Below are 20,651 nucleotides of genomic sequence, written 5' to 3' on the forward strand. Positions count from 1 at the left end.
TTCTGTCCCTTTTTAGTAAATAGTTTAATCTCTCGTGATAGTTTTAAGCCCCGAATTTGGCAGTACAGCTTATCCGGGATAATAACTTAGTAACCACAACATCTTATGCCATCTGTATAATATCAAATACGTTTTTATACCAGCATTAATAAACCTTAGTTACAAAAATCCAAGATATTAACCATATCAGTGCCACATGTGCTCTGTCTCCATGATCTCACAATGTATTCTGCCAGGAGTGCATCAAAACAATTTTTGGCTTCGTAGCTGATATGTAAATAGCAGTGAAACAGAGCTATAGTAATCAAGTTTAATGGCCAACGTAAAGTAAAATGCTAAATATTGTAGTTGCTGACATTTTTCATAAAAAAAAAAAAAAAAAAAAACTTGGGTTAAGACTGCACAACCAACATTCACATAAAATTCCAGACCTCTGTGACAGATGGCTTAGGAAAAAGAAGCCATGTGACTGGGCTGCAGAGTTTTATAGTGCAAAACCCATAAATAGTGCAGATTCGATTTCTCTGAAAAATATCAACTCTTCCAAGACAAGACTAATATATATTTTAGTTTTTACAGACATAATTTCTAAATAGTCCATTAAGACAATGATAGATTCTAGGAGTTGTTATAATTATACATTTTGACTCAATCACTCCTAATGTTCAAAAGAGGCGCTTTTCTACATCCTGCGCCCAGCCGGCTGCTCTGAGCACCTGACTTCACTGGGAGAGAGCAGGCGGCTCACTGGGGAGCAGGGTACAGATGGGCTTTAAGTGAGCGCACAGATGCCTTCAACAATTACACGCAGTACCAGAGAAGGGTCCCTTTCTGCCCATAGATGGGCGATCACACGTTTACAGCATGGGCTTTTATTCAGAGCAGTATCAATGGGCATCACTTCTCTCTGTGCTTGAAACTCCAAATGGCAGCACAAAAGGGAGGGAGGGGCTGGGGAGCTACGGCAGAGATGCACCTCCGCCCCCGCAAACTTCTAATGTTCTGATTTGCTCAGGTGCCATTTTGGATCTTTATTTTAAGTATTTAAAGTTCTCTTGCAGGTAGGTACAAGATTACTACTATTCATGCTCTTTCCAACTTAGAGGTAACACCCCAGGCCATCAATTTCAGCCACTTTTGAGCTACTGATGCTACCTACGTTTTATTTACTCATTAAGTTATTGAGAAAGCACTTCATATTTTTAAGACACTATAGTCTAGGGAAAATAAAATTGAAAAATAGGTTCCTTCTGCCTTCAAGGAGTTTATTTTATGCATATAGATTTTTAGTGAAGATAGTTTTATAAATGTAATGTAAATTATAATTAAACCGAAGGTTGAAATAATTGCTCATTGTAATCCTTATCTTTACTATAAACTAAGAAATGACCTAGATGGCCACCAACAGAGAAATACTTCATGAAAATATGCTACCCCTACTTAATGGCACATTATGTGGTCAGGAAAGTGTTCATTATGAACCCTGTTTCTACATGGAAAATACTTATATCACTGACAGCAGAGAACAACGTGCCATTCCTGCTATGCTTACTACTAGGGAAAAAAGAGAGAAATGGGTTTTCTGAAAAAGAACAAAAAGGAAAACACAGAAGTAATTGTAGGCCTTTTTATATAGAAGGTGTGCTGTGGCTATTTTCTTCCATTATTTTTCAGGCAAATGATAACATTATATTGTTTTCGCAATTTTAAGTGCACCCTCAAAGTTGGTGATGAAGTAAAAATAAAATTATAATTTTATCTCAAATGTTATATTGTGAAAATTATTAATTTTCCAAACATTGATAAAACAAGAAAGCTCTGTTTTCCTGACTTGGCAAGCTGTCTTATGAATACAGGATGGGTCACCTGCCATCTTTTCCCTGTTGACTTGGCTGAGAGGAGGTGCTAAACTAAGTGTCCTTCTGACTAGGTTTCTGCCATAATTAGGGCCTGGCTTTCATCTCGCAGCTGATGTTTTTCATTCTTGCTTCAGGGTTTTTTGTTTTGGGAGTATCTTTTCCATCCTGAAAGCTATCTTAAATATGTTTTCAAAGTAGGCAGGGTATTAAGAATAAACAGATGAAATGAAAATATCTTATTTTTATTAAACAGTGATTATTAAGACTGTTTAGATTATAAATTTGTGAAATATACTCAATATAAATAGAGGAGAAATGATCAGAGGAGAAATAACTAATATAAAGGATAAAATTTAAGTGAAATTTAAAACAGCTTCCACGAGATCTTTGGGACTTGGAATCATGGTCCATGCTGGTTGGCCAGCAGTTTAGGTGCTCTAAGATCTTAAGAAGTCAGACACGCATGAGTTCAAATTTCTGTTCCAACAGTTATAGTTGTGCCACTCAGAGAAAGTCATTTAGTATCTGTGTACTACTATTTCTTCATCTGCAAAATGGGATAGTGATATCTGCTTTACAGGCCGGGCATCATGGCTCACACCTGTAATTCCAGCACTTTAGGAGGCTGAGGTGGGCGGATCACAAGGTCAGAAGTTCGAGACCAGCCTGGCCAATATGGTGAAACCCCATCTCTACTAAAAATACAAAAATTAGCTGGGCATAGTGGTGGGCGCCTGTCGTCCCAGCTACTCTGGAGGCTGAGGCAGAAGAATCGCTTGAACCCTGAAGGTGGAGGTTGCAGTCAACTGAGATCATGCCACTGCACTCCAGCCTGTATGACAGAGCGAGACTCCGTCTCACACACACACACAAAAATCTGCTTTACAGAGATTCTAGAGGGATTAAAAAGGATTAATGTGAGCCACATGCTTACTTAGAGTACCTGGCACATAACATGTCTTCCATAAATGACAGCTATAATCATAATAATTTGACTGAGTTTGTTTTTTCAACTTTTACTTTAGATTCAGGGGGTTGGACTAGGTTTTTGAATACCAGAAGAGACATGTCCCTAGGCTACTGTGCACAGGGCTAAAAAGCCAGTTATTAAATAGCTAGTTTCCTTGCACCGGGATCAACCAGTTCCTCATAACATTTCACTCACAATGTGTGGCAAACCTGCCCCGCTCTTAAAGTTACCAGAAAAGGCGGCATCAGGGTTCTCACCGCCCAGAGGGCTGCCAGACTTCCTGAGACCAGGTGGCAAGAATGGCTGTGCCACATCATGTTATTTCTAGGCCGTGTTCAAGCACAAAACAGACTTTGAACTTTAAACATTTCAAGCAAGTGTCAATTTTTTGTTTTCTTTGAAGGCACGCTCTGCATATGCCATTTTGTCTAAACAGGTGGGGAAAACACCAAAACAAACGGCAGAATGCCTGGCAAGCGGCAGCGGTGAGGGTAAAGACAGACTGCAAGGCCTGCTCCTACCTCTGCTGATCAGCGTGGGAGGAAGAAGGAAAACGGGAGTGCATCTGCCTGCGGCCTGCACCGGAGGAAGATGTTCAGCAGGCCCCGCGGACCAGGACGCTCTCCCACCTGAGGCCCCGTGGCCAGACCAAAGGGGACTTTTTGGAGCTGTGGCCCCTTTGTGTCTTCCAAATCATATTAATTCCAAATTAAAATGAAGGACATTATACACATCTTACGACCACGTTCTAGAATCACGTTACAGTGGTTCGTGCCTGTAATCCTAGAATTTTGGGAGACTGAGGCAGGAGAATCTCACTTGAGCCCAGGAGATGGAGGCTGCAGTGAGCTATGATCACACCACTGCATTCCAGCCTAGGTGACGGAGCAGATCCTCTCTCTCTGTCTCAGAAAGTTCTAGAATCAAAATAAAGCTAATACTGTGACTCACGCCTGTAATCCCAGAACTTTGGGAGGCCGAGGCTGGTGGATCACCTGAGGTCAGGAGTTCGAGACCAGCCTGGGCAACCTGGTGAAACCCCCGTCTCTACTAAAAATATAAAAATTCGCCGGATGTGGTGGTGCACACCTGTCGTCCCACTATATGGGAGGCTGAGGCAGGAGAATTGCTTGAACCTGGGAGGCGGAGGTTGCAGTGAGTGGAGATCGCGCCAATGCACTCCAGCCTGGGCAACAGAGTGAGACTCCGTCTCAAAAAATAAAAATAAAGCTAATACTTAAGATGAAATTACTTTAACCATTATGTCATCCACTAAGCATTGATAGTACCAGTTGTTTTCGCCTGACTTAATTCCTTAAAGAGATACTTAAAACATGTAAGCAATGTTGGTGGTACAAATATATTATATACACGCTGGATTGTATCATAACAAATAAATAATTCCTTTGAAAATCTTCTGCCTTTGGGACATAATAGGCTCTAGTTTGGGCACTGGTACATTCAGGCCGGGGCATGATGGAAGCCTGCAGTTGAGGGATGCTGGCTGAGTGAACGGATGACCGTGTGAACAGCAGCATGAGCCGTCTGTGTTGGGGAGGGGTGGATCAGTGACATGTTCCAGTGTTGGGGGCCATGGGACTTTGGAAGAAGGAGAACAATTTGGGATGTCCATACCATTTTTAGAGTGTGTAGGAAATCAAAGGTTTTTTTGCCCCTCTGAAAACAATCTCTGCTCCTATGATCTTCTGTAAGAGTAGTGATGTTACAAAGCACCAATTCAGACTGCCCATTAAGCTTGGAGTCCGTTGTGAGAATACATACAGTCAGTTAATCTGTATTAGCCCCAACATGTGGGTGTGAAGGCAATTTCAGAGTTAGTGTTCTTTGGCTTGATGTCAAAAAGGTGGTACCCATGGATGACAGTAAGGCCTGTAATTCATACTCCTATGGAGTGCTTTATGCAAATGAGAGATGCTCATTGTGTAAAAGAAAGAACTGGATGGAAGCAGAGGGGAAGTGAGAAATCAGCCCTCACCCAAGTTCTGGTCAAATTCACTGCAAAGCCACCATGCGTGCCCTGGATGAAAGGAAGCTCACCTCTTCAAGCGTAACTTTCTACCGAGAGCCATGCAAGGCAGGGACAGCTCCCAGAGGGTCACTCCTTTCCTCTGCTTTGTTTGTCCTTTCTCCTCAAGGGCAGAGTCTGTGACTGACCCTAACCTGTGGCCGGAGCAGTCTAGCACTTAGAGGCCTTCGGTTGGTTCAGCTGTGAGTCCATCTCCCAAGATGTCTCGCTAATACATCCAAAGTACTCAGCTGTGAAAATCTAGAGTAAGGAGAAGCTGTACATCTCAAGACCCTTATTTCTACACATGAAACTCAAGAGATTGATACATTTCAGCTATGAGAAATAAGCATACTAATAGCCTGCCATAAAGGAAGAATCAAATCGTAGTGAAGAGAGAATCGGGCTAGTATTCAATGTGGTGGCAAAGTCTGTCTCTGCTTAATCCTACATTAAGTAAAAGGCAGCACTGACAACAGAAAAGGCCCACAATCAGGCATAGTTTCATCGGAGGCTCCGTTCCAGGGTGAATTACTTTGGCTCTCTCTCACTTTCACTAAAATAAATATCTTTTGTTAATTCAGGAATATATGAGATTCTCTTCAACATTACCAAAATGAGATAACCAGGACAGAATTCTAGGAATTATTACAGTTGTGCGCAAAAGTGTGCACGTGCGTGTGCGTGCGTGCGTGCTTGTGCATGCACTGGCAGAAGGATTCTGCACTAAGTGACAATCTAGGTGCCATATTTATCCCGTTTTTAGCAACTACTATGCAAAGGAGACAATTTTCATGGGAAAATGGTTTTTAGAACTCCCAGCGTAACAAACTCCTTTGGGAAGTCACTCTACGTGCTCTCTATCTCTTCCACTCTTGTCACCACATCAGTTGTTTGGCTTCTGCAGTTAAGACTTGGTTGGCACCGCAAGGCTGAGGCATGCGGTGTGCTCCTGTCACCTGGGCATGCAGGATGAGATCCGTGGAGCAGCCTGGCACAGAGAGCTCCCACCAGGAGTCCGACAACACGAACTGGAAATCGACTATTTGAATTTTTGAAACATGTCCATTTAATAATTGCTTTTCTAACCAGAAATAATGTTTTTAAAAGAGAAGAACATATATAAACAAGGGAAAAAGCCCTGTAATTTTAGCCATCTTTGTTTGATATGTTGCTTGGTGTCAATGTCATAGAACACAGAGAATCTAAAGGTGAGAGGTAGAGTTCTGAGGACCAGGAACACATCTCCAGGTGCAGATGGATAGCATCCATTCTAGAACCACTTACCCAAGTAATTTCAGTAACATCAATAATTATAACATTGGTACCTATATTCTCATAGGACAGCCTGAACAACCAAATAATAAAGGACAAAGAAGGAAGCTATTTTAGTATTTCTCCAAGTAGAGGATTATTAGAATACAGACCTCTTAAAAGGAGAGATTTATTCAGATTAAAAAAATAAATTTCAAAATACAGTTGCATTTAAAAATTCCCTAAATCACCTATGTAAATAATTTGTGACTAGGAATCTTTTGAATTTGGATGGCCTGGTGTACATATGTATATGTTTTTCATTTTTAGAGGATGTGTTTCTCTTTGTTTAAGAACCTCATTTGTTTAAAAATGGTTTCTGAGTGATTTTTGGCCACCAACTCTTCCTGGGGCTTACTTGGCTCAGCTTTGTCCAGAAGCTAATTTCGATTCTTCTGTCAAATGCTCGGTGGCACCGTGTTACCTGCTCTCCTGAAGGCCTGGCACGGCTCAGGCAGCAGCTGACCATGCCGGGGACCGGCACACTTAAAGGGGAAAAGAACTATGGTCTTCAAGCGCCCGAGTTTCAGGGTTAGCATTTAACTCAGAAATCTTCCACATAAAGTAAGCTAACACTTCTTCTCAGATAATTCTGGAAACTTATTTCAGCAGCTTCAGCCTTCGAGGTAGGGAAATCATTTCTTTGAACGGAAGCTTTTTCTGTAAATCGTAGTTCCTGCTCCAGCTGACAGCAGGAGCAAACGGCTGAGCCGCTCTTACAAGCTCTGTGGATCGCTGTGACTGTGGCATCAGAAGCCCTTCGCTGTCAAAGGGCATGGAGGAGCTTTGTGTTTTTTTTTTCATCAAGTCACTTCTCATTGTCAGTTGGGAAGGAAAGGAGAGGGTAATGGAGAAATGTGATTAATTTCATGGGCTTCAGAAAGGTGGTGTTTTTAAAACTTCACAGAATGTGATTTTGTGTTTGAATGCCCTGAGTTCTCAACCTTCCCTGAATCGTCTCCTGTTGATTTAATGTATTCAGGTTATAGCGTGTGTCTTTGGAGAATACTATAGCAACTTAGACTATCTTATGTTACAAAACAGTAACATGTGCAATGATAAAATTTCATGGGTCAATTTTGCAAATGTTTTACAAGCCACCATTTAATCACACATTTCTTACCATCTTTGATTTGCAGACACGGAAAGGCTTCCATTGTTGACATTTATTTTAATAGCAATCCTCTTTTCTTGTGTGCCAAATTCCCCATAGCGAAAATAGCTTTGAAATGTGTAAATTCTCCCCAACCCCTCTCTGTAACTCACTTCTCCCCAACTTTGGTACCCTAACTTCAAGAAGAATCACAGAGAAAGAAGTGCACGCTTTCATCCTTCTTTGACCCCACCAAGCTCATCCCTGCCTGCGTTTCTCTGAGTGTCTTCCTGAGACAGGGAGGGGATCGCTTCAGAGGTGGGGGAGCGGAGTGGTAGTGAATGTGGTTAGAAACATGAAAGGCAGTTTATTCTCACGGTTCAGTCGCTGGCCCACCCTCTGGGCTCTTGGACTGGCCTACCTTGGCATGCAGACTCTGTGGCTTGTTGGAGAGGATGTCTGTGGCTTCCCTGCAGCGGGTGGAAAGGTTCAGGATGGCAGCAGCTGCTGCTATGTGGGTGTCTTCACTACATTGACCGTAGCTGTAAGAGCTGGCACGGCTAGGGCTCTGGGTGTGGGCGCCGGCACTAGGCAGTCGATTAGGAAATTTCACTGGATTTGAAAAATGCTTTGCTGTTGAAGAGAGATTTGATTAGCAATTGCGTGTACGTGGTTTCGGTCATTAAATAGATTTGTTTTTTAAAGATATAACTTCTTGCTTTGAAATATGTGAAGAATAAATTAAAACGTGATCCATTATCCATGGGTACATTAAATGAAGGTTGCCCAGACTGGTTTTCACAGAGATTCATAGAACAAATGGCGTAATTGCTGGGAGAGAATGCCTATTCTCTTAATACTTTTTATATTTAAACTTCTTATGACAAAAACTCCATAACTAACGTTATGGGGCAGGTGCACTGGCAACATTTGTGGCAAAAATTGTAGATAAAAAACACACTAGCAAAATCCACCAGGGATTACAGAGAGTTTAAGGCATGCCCTTTGGAAAACTGCATATATGGGAGGACCAGTGATTCCAGTGGTGGAAAAAAAAAAAACAAAAACATGTCCTTTCAATATTTGTTTTCACAATAACAACTTCTACTTAGACATGGAATTGTATTTTTATTATTTGATATACAGGCTTGTTTTGTCCTTTAACCAGTAGAAGTTGTTCTTCATTCAACTAGATGGAACCAAATAGATGGTGGAGACTTTAATGAGCTGGCATTTTGCATATTCAGGGAGAGACATAAACAAAGGGCAGGGAGGAAATGTTCTCAAGGTGAACAGAAAGGCAATTTAGTTATCAAGGCTGAGTTTCCATTTTATGCTTCTGTCGTGGGTACCAAGGCATTACTGAGAAACAGAATTAAACATATTTCTCTTCATTCTTGAGTATTTGTAAACATCACTCAAGGTTACAGGAGAAACACTTAAGATCTAACGTGAACTCGTATAAAAGCATTTAGCTTTTTATTTTACGTTAAATATTTTTTATTTTAAATATTTGACTCTTTTCATAAAAAAATTTAAAACACTGGCAAATGTTATATTTCTATAATCAAAAGAATATTGAAATGTCACTGAATGTTTTGCACTTTTGAAAATCAATATCCATACTGCATGAGTGCATTGAGTACTCTTATTAACCGGCTTCCCTGGAATTAAACATATATGTATGTGTGCATATTGTGTGCATATATAATAAAATTGTATATCTATATAGGCACACACAAAATTGCATGGATAGATAGATATAAAACTGTGTGTGTATAACTTTTCCCCTAAATCTAACAGGTTGTTGTGGTTATTTATGTTGGTTAGAACCTATTTTTGGTAAGATTAGGCAAAATATCTTTTGGGGTGTAATATACCTCTCCCTGATAGGCGAATTCCTTTCAAGTCTGTTTACTACTGGGTTTGACATGGAATTCTAGTTCTCTGAAAGAGTTCATCAACATCACACAATGAGCTAAACATTCTGTGCTCTTAAGAGCACTCAGTTTCGGTAACCTGGTGTAAGTTCAAAGGGATTCTGTGGCTATGCAGAGTGCTGTAAAACATTCACGGTATAGGAGAACTCAATGTGCACATGATTTACCTCCTTCCTTTATGGAAGTTAAATGACCATAATGAAGACATCACGGCCTCTACTGTTCCCACTATTTACTTTTGCACCTTTTCATTAGAATGTTTGAGGACTCCAAACAACTTGAAGAAATGTGTAAGAAGAAAAACCACCAGGGTTTATATATTATACCATACTCAAGTTATGGTCTTCCTTATGGATGTGTTAGCATTAAAGAATATTAGTGCATTTTAAGTGTTTCTATATTAATGCTTCAGTTTGGGAGTAAACATGTCCACAGCCACACAGTTTATTCTATTATAGTAAAATCCTGACTCTAGAATTGTTTCTTAGACTTCTTACCTTCCCTTTCACCTTTAGTTTGAATGCTTTTGCTGATGTAAGTAATTTTTTAAACAGCATTTCAATATTTTACCTATCAAAGTTCCATAATTTCTTTTTTTTTTTTTTTGAGACAGGGTCTCGCACTGTCGCCCAGGCTGGAGTGCAGTGGCACGATCACCACTCACTGCAACATCTGCCTCCTGGGTTCAAGCAATTCTCCTGCCTCAGGCTCTCGAGTAGCTGGGATTACAGGCACCCGCTACCATGCTTGGCTAATTTTTTGTATTTTTAATAGAGATGCGGTTTTACTATGTTGGCCAGGCTGGTCTGGAACTCCTGACCTCATGATCCACTCCCTTCAGCCTCCCAAAGTCCTGGGATTACAGGCATGAGCCACTGCACCCGTCCAGATTTCCGTAATTTCAATAGAAATAAATCTTACTGCATTACAACGGTCATCACATTTTTCAATATAGTAATCCAAACTCCAGCTAACTATGAATTAAATATTTCTTTAGAATTATTGTACTTAGTTAGAGTCAACAATAGCATCATATTTGTAGGATAATTAATTCGTTAACTACTCACTATGTTATGTGTAACTTTCAGTATAAAATCAGTAACATCAACTTATTATCATTTTCCTTATTATATTTCACTCTCCCGCCAGCTGTCTATAGTATATCATATATTTAAGTACATCCCCCTGGCCCCCGACACACACATACACCCATACACAAGAAACATTTTGGGAAAAATGAGTATTAGAACTCAAAGCTTACATTCAGGAAATGGTGGTGTTTTTCGTCCTTGCCCTGTTTGTATGAGAGGGCGTTTACCAAAAACTTGGGCGTCAAAACTGGCATAATCAAATGGTACTTTTCCAAACTTCTCCTGTTCTTTTGACACTGTGGCTCTGGAAGAGGTGATGGCTTGTGACGGGAAATTGAATTCAATTTGTTTCACCAAGCTTGTCCTGGAGAGCAGGGTGAAGTAGTACAAAAGAAATACAATGAAACTATTGGTGGGCACGCTACTGTCAATTTACAGTAGATACATGCACCACCCCTGAAGGTACCCACAGAGACACCGAACAGTAAGAGGGACAGGGTCACGGCAGGACAGAGCAGCGTGCTCCGGACGCACAGTGAGAGATGGAAAGATGTGCTGGGCTCTGTATGGCTACGATGATGCTGCCTACTCTATTTCCCAGGCCTTCCAACAGCAAGTTAAGAATATGCAATCCTCCATCCAACTTATGAAGAAGTCATGAGCAAATATTTGATGCTTGCTAGCATTTTGAGTTCTTAAAGGAAAGCCACATCAGGTGGGCGCAGTGGCTCACACCTGTAATCCCAGCACTGGAAGGCCAAGGTGAGTGGATCATCTGAACTCAGGAATTCGAGACCAGCCTGGCCAACATGGTGAAATCCCCATGTCTACTAAAAATACAAATATTAGCCAGATGTGGTGGCACACTGCTGTAATCCTAGCTGCTCAGGATGCTGAGGCAGGAGAATCACTTGAACCCAGGAGGCAGAGGTTGCAGTGAGCCAAGATCGCGCCACTGCAGTCTAGCCTGGGAGACAGAGCAAGACTCCATCTCAAAAAAAAACTATGTCACCATCAGTAAATACTGGTTAAGGCACTGACAAGGTGTGCATGTTTTGCTTGTTAGAATTGTTCGTAAGGTTGGCAATGAATAGTCACAACTGTGACCAGTGAGGAAATGTCATTGTATTCCATTCAGAAGAAGTGATGCTAGGCTCTGCTCAGTCCTGCAGAGCTGGCAGAAATCTGATGCCTAAGAGGGGCAGGCAGAGACCTGAGATTTGACTCCTGAATTGGGAGTTTCTTTCTGGACTGTTCACCTTTTTCCCCTGCATTCAGTCAGAATGTTTTCACTGATTTAAGCAATACTTCAAATAGCATTTCAGTATTTTATCGATTGAATTGTCATCATTTCACATGAATCAAAATTACTGTATTATAATAGCTATCATATTTACAACATAATTATCACAATCTAAGCTGTGTGAATTAAATATTCTTTTAGAATTGTACTTGAATTAAACAAAGCCATCAGATTTGTATAGCACTGACTCCAGTCAAATAAAGCACAAATGATTTTCTGCTGTGGTCTAACGGTAAGAGAACATAAACAAATATACCGTTCAACATTTAGCAATATTAAAATACATATTTTTCTCTTTTTTCCACCAAAAAGTGTTAAACTCGTTAGAATGTTGAAGTTTTCAATGAGGTTTTTCGGATTAGATTTGAACAAATCTTTTTATCTGCTGTGTAAACGTATCTGAGCAACAGTTGATCTTATTATTGTCTATGCAACTCGGTCGGGAGCCCTAAAGCTGCATATATATTCTAATATAAAACAGTTTTAAACTTTTCAGAAATGAGCAAAATGAATTGCAATGTTCTTTCTATTTTTGCTGCTAACTTACTTGGGGAGAAACTAGAGAATACAGTCATACCAACCAAGAATCCTACTTTAAGATTCTTCATTGCTACTTATTCAGTAATTCATAATTTTCACTTGACATATGTTCTTCACACATGTGATTTCAATGCCAATTTTGACTCTTTTAATCAAATCTATAGAAGCAAAATATTAAGGAAAGTTGTATCTTAAAAATATGGAAACGTCTAATAACTGGTTTTGTACTTCAATGACTCAGTAACAATAGTTATCTATCATCTAGCTTAATCCTGAAATCATCTTCCCTACAAAAATGATCTTATGGTAATAAACATATAACTTCACAATAAATATCATCATACATACTTTAGTATTTAGATATAAGATCTTCCAAATTTCTAGACAGCACAAAGAGCCTGAGAGCTACCAGGACCACTAGGAGAGATTCTATTAATAGCTGTCAATCATGGAATGAATTTTTGTTTTGAAGATATTATATGTGTTTGTGGAACTGAAGAACAAATATATAGCATCACATATTTCAGGAAGGTAGGAGTGACTTTGGATGGCATTTTCTCCAGGCAGAAAGGTGAAGTCAGTCATAAAGCTTGCTCATCTGACTTGTGGGTGTACTTAGTAACCCATAATTCTGATTCATATATGCTATCGTGTATTACTTCTTTTAGATTCACCTCCAATATGTTACCTTCGCAAAGAGATGATTTTCAAGTTAAACTTCTGGAGGGCTTAGTAGTTCATTTCAGCGACGATGTCATTAACGAGACCAGCCCCTGGTCTAGTGGGCTGGGCTGTACACCCAGGTCTACTAGGGCTGAGTGTGGAGGTCGAGCCACAGGGAAGTGACACACGAAGGACCAGAGGCCCTGCTGTGCAGGTGCCAGGAGGAAGGGAGCACCGAGGACATTGTGGGGAGTTCGTACCTGTGGGCCTGGTCAGGACACTGCCCAGTTTGGGGAGAATCAAGCTGATTTTTATCCTGGGACATTGCCAATTTTTCAGCTGCAGCAATTGGACAACCAGAAAGACTGTTTAAAAAAGGAAACACGGGAGGACTTGAGTTAAAATGATAATATGATTTGTTTTGGCATGTGCCTCACAGCACACTTGGCACGCACTAAATGTTAAGTCATATTAATAGTTCACTTAGCACCACGCACACACTGAAAGATCCCAAAGGGTTTTGCAAACTACAGTGTCAATACGTGCTCCCATCCCCATCTCAGAGGTGAAAGGTAACAAACTCATTTTTAAACAAAAACATTATGTAAGGGATAAATAACTCAAGCATTTGGAAACTTCTTAATATTCTAAGTGAATGTGCTCATTCCGATTGCAATGTGTCCGACTCTAGAAGTCAGCATGGTAAGACCTTGACTTATCTTAGCATCTTTAGAAAAATTTTAGAAACTCAGTTCTTTATCTTAGTTGAAATTCTAAGTGCAGAATATGAAGTTTTCTGGCATAATGCTTGTAAGTCAAATGGCACCTCATCACCACATAATCTACTTGTAATATAAAATGTGAATATCAAACAATCAGCATTTTCACCTCAAATATTTATATATACATAATACATGTGCATGTAAATGCACATATGTGTGTTTTATGCTAGCTGCAATTTCAATGAAATGATGTGTACCCTCCACCTGGTTTACAGTCACAACCATTGAAGCCCTGTTGGTACCTTTTTAATGTCTATTGGATGGGATCCAGGATAACCCAGAAGCAACTCTTTTCAATGTCAAAACAGCAATGATGAGGTTCTGGTGCAAAAGACAGCACATTCTATTTGTATGATTATATGAATATGTAACCACAGCACCTTCAAATACAATATTTTTTCATTATCAAAACTGGCTGCTAATACCCAAATTTCTAAGAAAGGAAATGATGAGGTCCTTTCTTTCTGACAATGCACATGCTGAGAATATTTTTTCTCTGTTTCAAGTGTCACGTATTGGACACGATGCAGCAATTTTCATCACACATCGCTAACCCATTATTTTATTGGTGGAACAGTTCCCCCACGTTTTTAAATGTAAAATGATTAGCGTCTGATGAGAATTACCTCCTGTGGGTGTTACGGTTGCTGTTCACATGACCCCTTCCTGTGCATCCCGGCGTGGGACACTTGAGCACATTTTCATGCATGGCAAGAACTAAGCACAAAACAGCACATAAAGGAAAGAAAACTTTACCATAAGTACAAAGCACACTAACACATGTATCTCTCAGCTTCACATTCAGACGACTTCAGTTACATCATCCGCCACGCTCCCTCTATATATATTCAGACACAAACAAGTGAGCATGGAAGAACTTCAGATATTAAATCCAGCAAGCTTGATCAAGTTTTAGTTTCCCTAAACTTCATGCTATGTTTACACTGCACTTAAATGAGATGATTCTGCTCATATTTGGTGTAAACTGAGAAGCTCATAACCTTCCCTTCACATAGATGTGATTTTCCTTGGGGGAGCGGACAGAGAACCTATTTATCATGTAGTTCTTTTCATCTCTTCCCTGCAGTTCCAAGTTCTGTTTATAGTCTTCTTTATTTTCTAAGTGATATTATTTTGATTCTTTCTCCATCCACCCTCTACTCCCCACACCCCACTACCATTTGGTTACTGGGAGAAAAGGATGGGTGGGTGAACAGCCAGAGAACCAGTCTGAGGAACTGCTAATCCTGCAGAACAGTACTGAGCTGAGTAGACTTAGTGACTTGCAAAATCTCACTCCCGAGAAGAATGATGTTGAGCACTTCCATTTTTGGGATTTGTTTTGGCCCAAGAGATGTCTCAGTAAGTAGGTTCACAAAGTGGAGGATGGACCAGGTCCATGTTGTACCATGCAGAAGGTGGTCGCCCTCTGCTTCACTGCCAGTGCATAGCTCACAGCGGGCTGAGGGCGGAGAGGGGGCTGAGGCTTGGTCCTGCTCAGGGACCTCTACTGCTGCAGGATATCCTGAGACAACACCAAGGAGGGCGTCCCCACTGCGGGAGGAGGCCAGGAGGACAATGGCGACTGCCTTGTGATGCCCAAAGGCTGACTGGTCCTGAGCTTAAGGAAGTCATGCCTCCAGGTGAAAGACAACTGTGCAGTCACACAGTTTAATAACCACGTCTTATTTTTATATTCTGATGATTTAATATCTGGGGCCTTGCTGACTCTGGAGGGACTGCCCCTCCCAGGGCAGCCAATTCCTGGAGAGAATAAACAACTTTCCCACAAGCACACTTTAAAAATGCAATCCGGTCAATCTGGAACCCACAGCCCAACCACCTCCTTTACTGGGCACTCACCGTCTGGGGCACTGTTCTTCTTCCCTGATCATTCCAGGGGCAGGTACCAGACAATAAGGGACAGCCCCTATGCCCCAGAGCCTGCTGAAATCATTCAAACAGGCCAGTCCTCAGGCTGCTTACCCTGCCCCATCAGAAGCCATCAGAAAGGCTCTGGCCCACTGTCCCCACTCCCTCTACCCCCGACCCACCCTGGTGTTTTCCTGTGGCCTTCTGTGCAGTGGCCTGACCCTTCCTCTGGGCACTGTGAGGAGCTAGCTGTCTTTCCTATGGCGATTGTCTCTTGATCTGTTGGTTTTCTTGGGCCTCGAATTTTCTATAAATACACTATTTTTAAAAACCCATAGCTAGATGGAATTGGCTTCACACAGATCAAATAACTTTATGTTTCCATTCCTAATTCCAAATTGGAAGAGGAAGAGGATAACATCGTGATGATCTGGCATGTATAAGAAGGAACCTGTTTCCTTGAGGGACAAGTGGTACTCACTTTCCAGGGGAACCCGCACTTTATGGGGGCACCCCGAAAGGCTGCGGTGGTGGGGGTAGAGCCCCGTCACATGTCCTGTGCCATCGCACCCAGGGATCGGGCACTTGGTCTCCCTCTTTTCAGGCCTCGGTGAATCTATGGAGAAATTAAATTGAGAAATGCATTTGGTTTCTCTTAGTCGCCTTCCCATTCAATAGAATGGCCTTGCAGGGTGACATTCTCACTTTATTCAGTTTTACTGTCATAAACATTCTTCTCACATTGCCTTGAATAAGACCCTCAACTAAGACCTGTGGAAACAGAAAACATGTTTTCAATTTCTTGGTTTCCTAAGCAAAGGCTGACACAGGGCAAGGGAGTGTTAAAATACAGAGATGGTTTTACGTTGTCATGTCACATATTGTAGTTAGAGTCTCATTATGAAAAATCAACCCTGTGCCAGGGGATGAACAGGCTCCCAAAAAGAAACAAAAAGCGAGAAAGAATTTATTCAAACAAAACCATTTCTTATTGAAAGTCTAGACAGAGCCAGATTCAAAATGACAAAAACGAAGAGACCACCATATCTGAGAAAGGCCCGTCTGGCCTTGGCCCGGCAGGTCCCTGGGCTTGGGGGTAGAGAGCAGAGCCTGCTCCCTGCAGAGCAGCTGGCGGAGTTAGGACAGGGCAAGGACACTGGCTGGGGTCCTCCCTGTCCAGTGCTAGTGATGCACGGTCTCGAGATTCCAACACCCCCACAGGTTACCACTTAGGATCAGCATGCAGGGAGTGCGGGGAAGAAGCTGCTAATCTCACTCTAAATGCAGAATCCGAAAACTGAGGCAGCAGGAAGACTTGGAAGGGAAATGTTCTTGTGGGAGACTTACATAAAATAGAAGTGTAAAGACTGCAGGCCACTGAGCAGCGGTCCAGGGAGCACCCCCAGGAACACCAGTGTGGGCGTGGCTCACAGGAGCAGCCAGGCATGGCAAGGGACACCTGCTCATGCATTTTCTGGGAGCTGGGGTGGGAGAGGCTGCAGACAAGCTTGGGGTTTGATTTTCTGGCACACACTTTGCCACAAGTTAAAGAGTTATATAAATATATACAATAAATGAGGACCAAACATGAATGCTGGTGAGCTTAGCGCTAACACAGGTGAAGCCTTATTCAGAAATGTTCACATTCGTGACTGAGATGTACTCATAGAGTCAAAATTGCCTTCCTAACTTGTGTGGGAATAACCCCAACCAGGGGGAGAGCCTGTCCCGCAGCACTTGGGGCATGAAGAAGAAAGAGCACCAGAAGATGCACAGAAGCCCTCAAAGAGGAGCGATGCGGAAGGAAAGGAGGCTGTTGGGGTCTGCATCACGAAGCCTCAGGTATAACGAGCATGCTAGATGTGTAGATGTGAAGAGTGAAAACGGCCAGTGTGGTCCTGCCCAACAAGATGCTGGCGATGGAACGTGGGGCCTGCGTGTGCTCCTGTGCAATGGGGCACAAGGGCTGGCCACTGTCGTGGGATGTGGCAGACATCTCCGGGGCGCTGTATTGCGAGAGCAGACGCGCCCTCTGCGATACCATGGCACCCCAGTTGCTGGAAGATAAACAGTCCTGGGCAGATGGGGCACAGCAGGTTGTATGTAATGCAATTATATGGGGCACGGATTCAGCAGAAGGGGAAGAGCCAAGGATCCTTTGAGTCGTCCTGCGCTGCAGGTCGGGGAGGTCAGAAGGCAATTCAGGAAATCCTAATGAGCAAGGAATGGCCAGTTGATGGGGCCGTGGCCAGCAGGGGCATTTACGCTAAGGAAAGACAGGACCTAAATGTGCTGGTGTCGACACTGTTCTCTTTGCATTTTGTAAGAGACAAATTAAGAGTTTTGTGATGCTCTATGATTTGTGGATATATGTTTTATTTAATCCAAAAATAGTGCCAAATTTCAAGTGAATGTGAAATCTGTAGACCACTAGGTCCAAATTCCTAAAGTCTGATTAGAGGAACTGATGGGGCTGATGCCATAGCGTAGTAAGTTAGAAAAAAGGAGACAAGAAATAATGTGTATTTCGGTGCCCTTCCTCTCTTGGACCTCGCCCAGGTGAGGCCACGTTTCTAAACCACATTGAAAGGATTGGCGTCGCGCACTTCGCCTCCTTGCCACACTGTCTGCAGGAAGCCGGAGAGGGTGCTGGAGATAAGGCAGGCTGGCTCCTGCCCAGGTGCGGCCCACTGACAGTTCACGGTGCCCCTTTGTCTGCAAGTCCCTCCTCTGCTGGGCAAAACAAAGATGCAGGGAAATGCTCTGGAGGGTAGAACCTGTTTGCATGATAAGAAGCCAGAGCCTGAGCTTGGGGCGACTCTCAAGCTTGGCTCTTCCTCTATTTTCTTTACACAATGTTGCATAATGAGGGTGACCTTACACTCTGGTGATGTTACACCTTGGTTTTCCTGGGACTGTCCTCATTCACACCTGAGGTACTCATGTAATGATTCATAGTTTTCCCCTTTTTATAGGCGGACAATCAATGACATGGCGACTCTCCTTACATTGCAACCCACATCTCGCTAAATGCTTAGTAGCAAGAGTCTAACCACACTAATTTTAGAATTGCTGACTCATCTAAAAGCTGGGGTAAAATGAGGTTTTAAAATTCTTGCATTCTTTCCTTAACAGCGAAGTTGCATGGGCAAAGTGTCTGGGGAGTTAGGACGGTATTTTGGAGAATATGGCTCTTAGTTGGGATGAGCATTGACTTAGAGCATGGAATGCATGTCAGAGAGGAAAAAAACACCCTTCTTGTGCCATTGGATCCCACATTGGGAACAAGGAACAGGAAAGGAAATACTCAGTTTGGACTCTGCGGGCCTTCTCTAGACTAAGTCTGTGACTCCTCTGCAACGTGGGCTCCGCCTTCTTCACCTGTTTTACTGACTAGCCTGCCTTGCAGAGGCTGCCTCCATGCCTTAGGCACTAGGATAGACCGCTGACTCATCCAGTCCTAGTAGGAATTCAGCAAGCCTCCAACCGGCCCAAATGTTTACAAACACAAATTATATACCCTTAATTTTTGAAAACAAGGCCGGGCGCGGTGGCTCAAGCCTGTAATCCCAGCACTTTGGGAGGCCAAGGCGGGTGGATCACGAGGTCAAGAGATCGAGACCATCCTGGTCAACATGGTGAAACCCCGTCTCTACTAATACAAAAAAAAAAATTAGCTGGGCACGGTGGCGCGTGCCTGTAATCCCAGCTACTCAGGAGGCTGAGGCAGGAGAATTGCCTGAACCCAGGAGGCGGAGATTGCGGTGAGCCGAGATCGCGCCATTGCGCTCCAGCCTGGGTATCAAGAGCGAAACTCCGTCTCAAAAAAAAAAAAAAAAAAGAAAACAAACAAAAAAGAAGTTTCAAAAGCTCTATAAAAATATCCAAAGGATCATCAAATACTTTAAGCTGTGGCTCAAATAAGGTTATCTAAAGACTAGGTTTTGTTGCCTGTAAGGTATCATCAATTGTAAAACAAAACAAAATAAAACATCATTTTGTGTGCTACTTAGAAAGAAAAAAATGGTTGGTAATTAAACTATGGCATACCCTTCTGAGTTCAGAGATGATAAAATAGAGAGATGATGACGCCTGTAATCCCAGCACTTTGGGAGGCCAAGGGGGACGGATCACATTCAAGACCAGCCTGGCCAACATGGCAAAACCCCATCTCTACTAAAAATACAAAAATTAGCCGGGTGTGGTGACGGGCACCTGTAATACCAGGTACTTGGGAGGCTGATGCAGGAGAGAATCATTTGAACTCAGGTGACAGAGGTTTCAGTGAGCTGAGACCATACCATTGCACTCCAGCCTAAGCAACAGAGTAAAACTCTGTCTCAAAAAAAAAAAAAAAAATGGAGAAATGATATCTCTTAGGATCAATAAAATATAGTGTATAAGAAATTGTGGATTTGGGAACATTTGAGTAAACTTCATCTTTTTTCTGATTTCATAGTTTACTTAGAAAGTTAAATACAATAAGTTGCACATTAGTGGGAGTGCACAGAGCTAGAGACAGCATCCTGTCCTGAACCACAGGCTAGTCATTAATATTCTGTCCCCACTGCAACCCTTGCAGGATGCTCGCATGGCGTTATCTCGCTCCTAACTACATGACACCATTTTATCCTTTTTTCTTTCCTCAGCTGTGAGCTGCAAGACATCATTTGTCAAGATTGCAGGTGAGTGCTAAAATGGATTGAAAATGACAAAATATACGATTTATTTCTGGATAACTCTCAGCAATCAGAACTTCTCAACCACACTAACATGTTATTCTTGTAAGCTCCTTGAGTTCACTGCCCTGATTTTTTCTAAGGTACTCCTCCCCCTAATTCTGTGGCTCTCAGGTTTCAGAGAGACCAATAATCACCTGGAAACTTACGGAAAAAGGAAAAACAAGTTATGGCGCACCGATGATGATGGGATCTGGAAATACTCATCTTGATCAAGCGTTCCAGGCACTAAGGACTGCTGCTGGGAAGCTCCATAAGACTGCTGGAAACAGCATCAGGCCCATCTGGTGCGACTCCGGGGAGAAGGAGCGGGGAAATGCTTCGGTGAAGCAGAGACACGGTTTCCCCAAAGTCTGAAGAATAATTCTAAAGTCTCCTCAAAGCACATCTACTCTCTCATTCAAGTTTGGCCCTGAGATGTATAGGACCTGAGTTAGATAGCCGGTCTCATAAACACGT

The 20,651-nt window shown here is 42.3% G+C and overlaps 1 protein-coding gene across 8 annotated transcripts in view; it reads right to left on the reverse strand.

Annotated features, from left to right (window-relative positions):
* ST18 (ST18 C2H2C-type zinc finger transcription factor) overlaps positions 1-20,651 on the reverse strand; it is a 148,108-nt gene that overhangs the window by 39,152 nt on the left and 88,305 nt on the right. For all 8 annotated transcript variants that reach the window (XM_021672901.2, XM_021672898.2, XM_064384177.1 and 5 more), the window contains 5 exons: positions 15,935-16,069; positions 14,208-14,298; positions 13,060-13,164; positions 10,464-10,657; positions 7,684-7,895 (listed from right to left, as the gene is read on the reverse strand). In XM_021672901.2, the coding sequence (XP_021528576.2) occupies positions 7,684-7,895; positions 10,464-10,657; positions 13,060-13,164; positions 14,208-14,298; positions 15,935-16,069 (737 nt within the window). The remainder of the gene's footprint in view (positions 1-7,683; positions 7,896-10,463; positions 10,658-13,059; positions 13,165-14,207; positions 14,299-15,934; positions 16,070-20,651) is intronic.

This window comes from Aotus nancymaae, unplaced genomic scaffold, assembly GCF_030222135.1.
Source record: "Aotus nancymaae isolate 86718 unplaced genomic scaffold, 86718_ANA_hifiasm-v0.15.2.pri h1tg000036l, whole genome shotgun sequence".
Taxonomy (NCBI): domain Eukaryota; kingdom Metazoa; phylum Chordata; class Mammalia; order Primates; family Aotidae; genus Aotus; species Aotus nancymaae.